Source organism: Priapulus caudatus, unplaced genomic scaffold, assembly GCF_000485595.1.
Source record: "Priapulus caudatus unplaced genomic scaffold, Priapulus_caudatus-5.0.1 Scaffold130, whole genome shotgun sequence".
Taxonomy (NCBI): domain Eukaryota; kingdom Metazoa; phylum Priapulida; class Priapulimorpha; order Priapulimorphida; family Priapulidae; genus Priapulus; species Priapulus caudatus.
The window spans coordinates 415,489-426,365 of record NW_014577191.1 but is presented as its reverse complement, the minus strand read 5'-3'; the positions used below and the strand labels follow the sequence as shown (position 1 = coordinate 426,365).

The following is a 10,877-nucleotide window of genomic DNA, read 5'->3' as shown; positions in this document are numbered from 1 at the left end:
GGGGGGGGAGAGACGAGGGACAGAGAGGGAGATGGCGTGCGGGAGAGGGAAAGGCGAGAGAGAGGGAGGGAAGAAGAGAGAGGAGAGAGGGAGAGAGAGACAGAGCAGAGGGAGATGGAGAAGGCAGAGGGAAAGAAGAGAGAGAGAGAGACAGAGAGAGAGCAGAGACGATGAGAGAGAGAGAGAGAGAGAAAAAGAGAGAGAGAGAGAGAGACTTCAGCTGCTGGATGTGCGGCTCCTGCAAAACGAGCGAGCGAGAAGTAGTGAGCGTGTTAATTACTGGGGACCTCCGGGGGGACGTCAGTTTTCAGAGGGAGAAAGGGAGAGAGAAAGAGAGATGGCGAGGGAGAGAGAGAGAGAGATGGCGAGGGAGAGGGGAAGGGAGAGAGAGAACGAGAGGGAGGGAAAGAGCGAGAGGGGGAGGCCGGAGAGCGACAGAGAGGGAGATGGAGAGGGAGAGGGGAAGGAAGAAAGAGAGAGAGAGAAAACGAGAGATAGATAAATTGGTCTCCAATTGGTAATTGGCTGTTAACAACTATAGATTTACCTTGTGGAAATTTGCAGGTGCAGCGTCGTAGTTGGGCGGAACAGGCGACAGAAACTTTGGTGCCGCAAAGGAAAACGACTGCTCAATCTCAGTCATGTCTCTGCAGCGAGAATACTACCATGACGAACAGACTCTCTCTCTCTCAGTCTTGCCGCCATTTCTACCATTGACACCACTTGCATATAGTTGCCTACCAGATGACACACATGCTATAGTTGTACCAGATGACACCATTGCTATAGTTATACCAGATGACACCATTGCTATAGTTATACCACGATGACACCACTGCCCTATAGTTATACCAGATGACACCGACTGCCTATAGATTATCCAGATGACACCACTGCTTAGTTATAACAGATGCACCACCACTGCTATAGTTGTTACCAGATGACACCACTGCTATAGTTATCCAGATGACACACTGCTATAGTTATACCAGAGGACACCACTGCTATAGTTATACCAGATGGACACCACTGACCTATAGTTCGTACCAGATGACACCACTCGCCCTTAGTTATACCAGATGACACCACTGCCCGTATAGGTCTGCTACAGATGACACGCACTGCTATAGTTGTACCAGATGACACCATGCTATAGTTTATACCAGATGACACCACTGCTATAGTTATACCAGCATGACACCACTGCTATAGTATACCAGATTGACACCAGCTGCTATAGTTATACCAGATGACACCACTGCTGTATACGTTATACCATTACACACTGCAATAGTTATACAGATGACACCATGCCATAGTTATACCAGATGACAACCACTGCTATAGTTATCACCAGATGACACCACTGCTATAGTTATAACCAGATGACACACTGCTATAGTTGTACCAGATGACACCACTGCTATAGTTTATACAGATGGACACCACTGCCAGATAGTTTATACATGATGACACACTGCCTATGTTATACCAGATGACACCACTGCTATCAGTTATACTCAGATGACACCACTGCTTAGTGTACAGATGACACCACTGCTATAGTTATACAGATGACACCATGCCTATAGTTATACCAGATGACACCACTGCTTAGTTGCTAGCAGCATGGACACCACTGGCCTATAAGTTGTACCAGATGACACCACTGCTCTATAGTTAACAGATGACACCACTGCCTATAGTATACCAGATGGCACCACTGCTATAGTTGCTACCCAGTGACACCACTGCGCTTTTTTTTTTTTTTAGTATTGTGACATTTTTTTATTTATATAATAATCAATCGTATGTACCAAATTGGACACCACTGCTGATAGTGTATACCCAGATGGACACCACTGCTATTAGCTTGTACCAGCATGCACCACTGCTATAGTATGCTACCAGCATGACACCACTGCTATAGTATATACCAAGATGGGCACCACTGCTATAGTTTATACCAGGATGACACCACTGCTTATAGTTAGACCAGATTATCACCAACTGCCTATAGTCTGTAATACCAGATGACACCAGGCTGCGTTATATACAGAGGACACCACTGGCTAATATTTATACCAGATAGCACCACTGCCCTAGTGGTTCACCAGCATCGACACGCACTGCTATAGTTATACCAGATGACACCATCTGCGATAATTTATAACCAGATGACACCATTGCTTTATTTTATTATACCAGATGACTCCAGGTGGCTCTGAGTAGTTAATACCACGATGGACATCAACGCTGCTATAGTTAGACCAGATGACACCACTGCTATAGATTAGACCAGAATGACACCACTGCCTATAGTTGAGACCAAGATGACACACTTGCTATAGTTGTTACAGATGGACCCAACTCCATATATCTCATACCAGTATGAGACCACTGCCTATAGTCTGTACCAGATGACACGTATCAATTGCGTATAGTTTACCAGATGACACCCATGACGTATAGTAAATATACCAGACTAACACAGATCGTCCTATAGCTGTATACGCGATTAACACCACCTTGCCTAATAGTTTTGTACAGATGGCACATCCACTGCTATAGTGATGTTACCCACGATGACACCAGACTGCTATAGTTTATAACCAGATGAACACCACTGCTTATGTTTATGTACTCCTTATATAATCACACACCTGCTAAGAAGTGTGGGAAAATATACCAGATGCACCACTGCTATAGTTATACCAGATGACAACCATTCTGCCCTTATAGTTGTTACATAGATGATTCCACCACTGCTTATAGCTGGTTTGCATATCAGTTATATACCAGCATGACACCTACTGACTTTAGTTGAACCAGAATGGAACACCGACTGTCTTATTAGGTATACTCTCAGTTATGACACCATTGCTATAGTTATACCTAGATGACACTAACACTGCGTGACACACATATTCTCTTTGAACCCGCTTATTTTGCGTAGTCCTGTTTCCCGACACCCAATAACTCAGTGCCATAGTTGCTTACAATCACCCCCCGCCGCCTCCCTCCGGACAGACACCAATCAGCCTCCTTTTGAAGTCCGGATGTAGAAGCCCTATGCCGAATTTACTAGTTATTTGTCCATGTGTTTCTTCACGTACCAGATTCAATTTCTGCGCTGAATTTACAGAACCCTTGAACGGACAAAGTTTTTCAGCAATGCAACCAGTGGCATATTTACCAGAAGGTGCGGCAGTCGTGGTGAATTATTGGAATTAAGTTCATGGTTATTTATGATACCGTGCGCCGAGGAGGGCAAGGCACCCATGGGACTAAGCCATGCTAGGCAAGAAGGAGGCTGGAGGGTTAGAACCCTAGCATTCGTAGATCTGAGCACTCTGCCACAGTACCTGCCAATGTGAATTATTCGACCCTGTTATACCAGATGACACCACTGCTATAGTTATACCAGATGACACCACTGCCATAGTTGTACCAGATGACACCACTGCTATAGTTATACCAGATGACACCACTGCTATAGTTGTACCAGATGACACCACTGCTATAGTTGTACCAGATGACACCACTGCTATAGTTATACCAGATGACACCACTGCTATAGTTGTACCAGATGACACCACTGCTATAGTTATACCAGATGACACCATTGCTATAGTTATACCAGATGACACAACACTGGTGACACCATTTGGACAGTTATGCGAGCCGACCCAATACTAGTGCCATAGTTGTTACAATCACCCCCCGCCTCCCGGACAACACCCAATCAGCCTCTGTGAAGCCCTATGGAATTACTGTATATGCCATATTTTTTGCGTACAGATATTTTCGCGAATTCAGACTTTGACGGACAATTTCGCGAGTGGCTAATTTCGCGGTCGGTGAATTATGAATTATTCGGTATTATTCGGTGTGAATTATTCGGTTGTTGTTATTTTCGCGGTCGGGGGCGCATTCGCGAAATTCGCAAAAATTAAACCACCGCAAAATATACAGTGTATACAGTACCCACGTGTGGCGCGTCTTACCCCTTCTGCATCCGCAGCATCTTGTCGCCGAGTTTCTCGCGCAGCTGCGAGTGCACGCTCTCGTCGATGCGCATAGGGTGCAGCACCAGGCACATCGCCAGCAGCTGACACATCTGCTCGTTCTGCTTTGACACCTTCGGCGCGACGAAAACGCGCGAAGAAAAAAACGCGAGCGGAAAATTAGAAACGCGTACTCGGGCGGCACGATCTGCCAGACTCCCAGTGATCTCTGGCTTACGATGCATAAGCGAAACTGATGCCTACAATAAATCTACACAAGCATTTTGATTTATACAATATTATATGGACACGATTATAATATACTATATTGATAGAATAGAATTCTCTGAAATAAATAACCTACAGAACATCCCCTTTAACACACTTTGCACGAAGTAATTGAATGAGGAATACATGGTTAGGTCGGAACGGCTCCACAATGATAGATCACGTGATGACGTCTCTACGGACGAGCGGTTCATACCTGATCGTACTGCGCAGTGCTGCGCTGCGAGTTCATCTGCTTCGTGCGTTGGATGTAGAGCAGCACGTTCGAGAACGTACGGATAGCGTCCTGGTATCGTCGCATCATCATGTAGGCGAAGCCGACGTAGTAGTAGGTGGTGATCTGGCAGGCTGGCACCCGAGAATACATGCTCTGCAACAACATCAGCGGTGGCGTCGTGGCGACATGGGTAGCAAGCATCATGACAGAGATGCCGATGTTACAGCTACGCCACGGTTAGAAATGCACTTTTGAACAAGAGAGTCCAATGGTCTCCATTGCACTCAAAAAGAGGGAGTCCGACAGTAAATCAGGGAGTATTTGACTCCGCACTCGCATTAATTTCGCACCCTGTACGATTTTACAGCATTGTCAGTGTAAGACCGATGTCATCGACGTAATAGCAACATGGCCAGGCACTTTAATATAATAAGAGCAATGTTTGTGTAATAGCTGAAACTACTGTTAATATGGCATTTTATGTAACCGCTAGAATTCCAGTGTGACAGCACTCTCTTTCGCCTGAGAGCAGCATTGCCATTAATGGCATTGATTATATAACAATAGTATTGTTAGTGTAACACATGAATGCACACACGCACACACACAGACACAGAGACCACCTAACCAGGACACCATCACACCCATACATGAAACGATTTGTACTCATGCCTACCTGCTTGTTCAACTCTATGTTCTCGAGGACCTTGATGGCCTGATAGTAATCACCGAGCAGTGAATGTAGACGCAGCAGGCCGATCAGTGAGAAGTAACCAAGCATCTTGTAGAGAGAGTGACGCCCAAACTCCTCAGCTACACTATCCGGGTCGCCTAAAACAACATCGGCAAGCCTCTTTAAATTGACTACGTCACGAATTTTCTATAGTCTATATTTGTCAGATTTTTGTTGCAAGTTTTTTACATGAAAAGTAAGTACTAACAGCACTAAATGTATCCTCAAATTCTTACCTGATAAGATTGTTTTTCAACTAGTTAAAAATCCCAAAAATCTGGGCGATTTTATATATTGATCATGACATTAAATAATTGCTATGGGCTATGTATGAGTCACGAGGATTTGTTCACATTGAACGGAATAGCAAAGTACGGAGTATAATGCAGCAATTTAACCATAAAAAGTGAACAGAATCACTTACATTTTGTGAAAAAGTGGACATAATTATTTTACTTTTATTATTTACGGTAACGTACCGTAATCACTTTAAAGCCACAAACGCCCGTCTAAACGGCACGCCCAATAGGGCCAAGTTTCTAGGTCCAGGGGCAATTCGCACTTAATGCATAGACATTTTACGTGTAGGGCAGGCATTCACTAAATGCGAACTACAAAAATTCGTCGTGACAAGAATTCATCAGCGAATTCAGTGCGAGTACGGGAGACAGAAGAACTCACGCCTCAGCCGGTTAAACATAAAACCAGAGACTGGAAATCAGAAACAAGAGCTGTCTTACCTCCACTAGTGTAAACCTCCAGCTGTCTGTTGATGTTGGACTTGTCCACTAGCGAATGCAACACGTTCAGCACACTGTGGACATTCCATATCTAAAAAGATGAAAATCATTATTTTCCAGCCACCCACGGCTGATAGCTATCCAACCCTACCTCCATTTCGATGCATAGAATTATTTAATAATGACCAGGCAGTGTTAAATGCATAAATTGTGTAATAATATATAACTAGTGCCACAACAGCGACAGTGCTCATCTGCTGCTCTACTGTACTGGCTTTCGTTTCTGCAAAAGGTTGAAAGCCTGTTCTATCGCTAAACCGGCTACGTCATCATCAAAACTGTGTAGCATAGGTACAGGAGTAGATAATAGGGAAGGAGTGTGACTTCAATAAACAAGGAAAATTCGTCATTTACTAGCCTTATAATACCTACGATTTACTACGCGTAAATCCAACTACTCATCCAACTTGAGCTCAAATTGTACACAGTACATTCGCCTAGCATCGTTCAAAATCGTTTCCTCGTATACACAAGCAATCCGGAGATACAGACTAAAACGTACGACACGATTATCCATTCTTTGGCCATCAATCCGAGCCGATTGCCCGCCTATATTCAAACAAAAGGCAGCTATACTGACGCGCTGTTGCTGTGCTTGTTCCTTTGGAATGTGGAATGTGGCGGAAATGTGGTGGTGTGGCTCGCGGGGAGATTGGACATCAACGCAACACTCGGCGTCGCTGCACGGCTACAGGCTACAGCATACAGGCTACAGCAACACTCGCCCGTTGCGTCTATGGTTGCGTCGATGTCCAATCTCCCCGCGAGCCACACCGCCACATTTTCGCCACATTCCACATTCGGAGGGAGCAAGCACAGCAACAGCGCGTCAATATAGCTGCCTTTTGTTTGAATATAGGCGGGCAATCGGCTCGGATTGATGGCCAAAGAATGGATAATCATGTCGTACGTTTAAGTCTGTATCTCCAGATTGCGTGTGTATACGAGGAAACGATATCGCACGATGCTAGGCGAATGTACTGTGTACGAGTTGAGCTCAAGTTGGATGAGTTACGCGTAGTAAATCGTAGGCATTATAAAGCTAGTAAATGACAAATTTTCCTTGTTTATTGAAGTCACACTCCTTCCCTATTATCTACTCCTGATAGGTATTAACACTAAAACTAAACCCTAACAATGCATCCTACTTCATACCTGCTCGACTGTCTTATATATTCGTGTCATAATGTATCACTAGGCCTATAGTTGCCGCGAGATGGCGCGTGCAAGTGTAATCAATAATCAAACATGGCATCGACCTTCGTGCATTGGTGAGAAGTCAAGAAAGTAGAGATAACCTAATTCCATTGAGTTGCTGAAATGTACCTGTAGGCTAAAATCCAAGTATATTCAGGCAGGCGACAATTTCGCTCAGCTGTGAGTAATAAATTAAACACATCTGCATTGCAGGTGTGCATGTTTATTAGAAAAGTGCCAGTTCACCCCCATGCATCAGTAATGGATTGCCCCCGGGTTTTTGCCTACATTTCCGATGCCGGTAGCCACGCTAGCATTCAGGGTGCTATTAATATACAGACTGCTTTAGAAAATAATATGATTTAAGGAGTGTAAACATTGTTCAACAAACTTTTGTCTTTGCAATTGAACTGCAAATGTAGCCTCACATCCACACAGGTATGGGCTCTAATAATAGCAAAAGCAGTTCAGTCCTTTATTAACAGTCAACAAATCCATGTTGAACCCTCCTCTTGAGGGTCAAAAGGTTATCAGACACTTACCGCATGTAAACAGAAAGTACATTTCATGGTCCTTTCAATAAAGCCATAAAAATGGTAGGTCACCGCTGAAACAAAAACGTTTTCCAATCGCTCCGTCAGACCATGTCCTCAGAAAATGTCTAAAATCTGCCCTGTGCCCCATTGACCTTTGACCTGTGACCTCCAATTTCGGCACAGTGATGGCTTTTCCTACCATGATGCTATACACCGACTTTCACGAGCCTAGGTCAAGCCGTTTAGATTTGTGCCGCAATTCTGCATTTCCTCCCTATACCTTAAGTTAAGGAGGGAATGTTCCCCCTTCTTTTACACCTCTTGACCTTTGAATTTTGACCCCCAGCTTCGGCATCCCAACTCGTTTTCGGATTACCCCCCCACGTCCCAAATATTGTGACCGTACGTCGAGCGGTTAAGATTTGTGCCCAACTGTTGACGGACGGACGGACGCACGCACGCACGCACGCACGGACAATCATGCGATTCTACAAGCTGCATCTGACTATGTCAGATGAGCTAAAAATGAGATATTTCCAATGAGAAATGAGTGTTTTTGTAAGATTTAGTAGACAACCAGACTACATCCATGCATGTAACCAATAGCCTACCTTGGGGTTTCTTCTCAAGATTTCTATCTCATCCTTAGACTTCTTGGTCAGCATTGCACGGTACTGGCTAAAGGACTGGAACTAAAACAGATAATTTATATCTAAGCACCTATTTTACGACTTGCTCTGAAGGACGAATTTTAGTATCAATCGCATTTAATCCACGTTTTCATATGGGCAAGAGACACCATCAATATGCAATACTAGCAAATAGAAATACAAATCGGCATGCACATTTATAAGACAGATGAAGCTTTAAGCTGACCAGTCATCTGCATACTATACTGTGCAAACAGGATGAGGTGTGCACCTACCTGGTAAATAAACTCATCAGTGATGTCCCACAGCCACTGATTGGGTAGCTCCAGCGGTATCGGGCCTTCGGATGCACCTGGAAATCAACACGCAATCAATCATTCACACACCAGGAACAACCAAGCAATCATTCACACACCAGGAACAACCAAGCAATCATTCACACACCAGGAACAACCAAGGAAGCAACTAATCTCACACACGTTCACTGCCAATGAGTCAAAGTTGGCTTTAATAATTAATTTAATTATTTTTGACTGTTAATAAGGACTTTTATTATTTGCCATTGAACAGAAGAAGTTTAATAAGCAAACTCTCGCAATCTTATGCCGCCTTATCCACAGATTTTAAGAAAAAAAGTTACGTGATAACCCTATTAAAGATTTTCTGGATCATAAGTGGGCAACCAATTTTAATCAACATGATTATTATTCAATAAATTTACAAAACATCGAAGACCGGCGCTACTGTGAATGTTTTAGATTTTAAACTTGGCAGTTTGCAAGGGGCAACCTCAACTATTCTGTGGCTTGCAGCACAGCCCTGTGATATATTGTTGGAATCACATCATTCATACTAACTCAAAATGCAGTTGAATAGGTTGCAGTAATTGTAGTAAGATTCGAAACGCTGTTCCTGGGATGGTCCATCTTTCACTTTAGCATAGATGTGTCTATAGTACAGCTCTTTGTACAGGATGATAAACAATGGGTCTGAAAAAAAGTGCAAGAAAACGTTCATAATGCCACATACTATAAATGGCTAGGCATCGTGCTAGCAAAGTTTCCTATTGAAATTTTCAAAATATGATGTGGGTTCCAAGCATGAAAGGAAGTGCAATCATCACTAAATATATTCCTGAACTCCTAATAAGGAAACGTTGCAGTTGTTTTACCGAATATCTCTTAGTAAGTACAAGTGTGATCTCAACACTCTAAGCATAATTTGCATGTAAATCAAAGATGTTAATGTACTAGTCGACTCACCATCGTTTACAATGGGTGCGATGTACTCTGACTGTGGCCAGGGCTCATTCTTAAAGAACTGATCACTCAACTTCGGGAAACTGAAAAATAGCGTATGATCGTTTTAAAATCAAGCAACATAGCGATTAACTAGATATGGGTGTAATGCATGAATATGAATACATGCCCAACTCAATTCCAAACATCTTCTAGTGAACACTTAGCATTAGGTATTTATCACACATATATGCAGGCTACCTACACGCTTCTGAAAATAACTACTAGTGATGGGGGAAATCAGACATCAATAATTACATTTTATGTTACTATAATAATTATATGAAGCATACATAGAAATAGTTATACATTATGTTAGGAAATGAAGCATATCTACCAATAATTAAATATCACATGTTAAGAAAACAAGTATACCTGTTTTCATAGGCATTGCTGATCTCATAGAGGTTTCCATCCTTTATCACCTTTTGGAAGTATACAATAAAGCTCCTCACAAGGTCTGGCACATGGTATGATGATGCATATTGCCTGAAAGTACACACATCACCAATATAACAGCTTTACCAAAATCTGCTATGCCACTTTTACCATGATAGCATAAATAAAAAAAATATTATTGAGGAGTGCTGGATATAGTCAGTAAGAAAACCATGTTTCAAATTCCAGGAAGGCCTCACTGCTATGACTTCCTGGTCCTTGGAGAGTTGTCAGACCTTGCACAGAGAACTCAATAGCTAATATATGGGCCACATTAAAATCATAAAGCATGCTCACAACTTAATATCTCCTGGACCGTGTCAAACCACCTACATCTTTAATTATCTTGCAGACAAGTTAAAATTGCAAGTAAAGTAATTATAAATAAATAGTGACCCTCACCTTTCATACTCAATGTCCTGCCGTGGGTCTCCGGTATGGAAACCAAATTCTCCTTCTGTAGCATGACTGCTTCCATATGCATATGGATCATACTGAAAACAAACAAGACTCAAATACAAGACCTTGCTATTATTAAGCACCTAGCTGCAGGTTATTATCAAGAGTGCATAATAGAGAAGAGTATGTCACGGTTTTAACAGCGGTTTGCATAGTTTTAAACTGGTAAATAATCTATCAATATGTGAATAAATATATTCAAACTTTACCTTGTTTTCGTCTATGATTCTCCCTTAATCATATGACACCACCAA

The 10,877-nt window shown here is 42.7% G+C and overlaps 1 protein-coding gene across 1 annotated transcript in view; it reads right to left on the bottom strand.

The window, feature by feature from the left end:
- The window catches only part of LOC106805858 (eukaryotic translation initiation factor 3 subunit L-like), a 23,460-nt gene that overhangs the window by 3,999 nt on the left and 8,584 nt on the right, over positions 1 to 10,877 (bottom strand). Inside the window, exons 2-12 of the mRNA XM_014807631.1 lie at positions 10,567 to 10,658; positions 10,102 to 10,215; positions 9,691 to 9,770; positions 9,286 to 9,417; positions 8,704 to 8,780; positions 8,390 to 8,470; positions 5,986 to 6,076; positions 5,189 to 5,343; positions 4,492 to 4,665; positions 4,008 to 4,141; positions 548 to 647 (exon numbers count right to left, since the gene is read on the bottom strand). Of these exons, the coding sequence (XP_014663117.1) occupies positions 548 to 647; positions 4,008 to 4,141; positions 4,492 to 4,665; positions 5,189 to 5,343; positions 5,986 to 6,076; positions 8,390 to 8,470; positions 8,704 to 8,780; positions 9,286 to 9,417; positions 9,691 to 9,770; positions 10,102 to 10,215; positions 10,567 to 10,658 (1,230 nt within the window). The remainder of the gene's footprint in view (positions 1 to 547; positions 648 to 4,007; positions 4,142 to 4,491; positions 4,666 to 5,188; positions 5,344 to 5,985; positions 6,077 to 8,389; positions 8,471 to 8,703; positions 8,781 to 9,285; positions 9,418 to 9,690; positions 9,771 to 10,101; positions 10,216 to 10,566; positions 10,659 to 10,877) is intronic.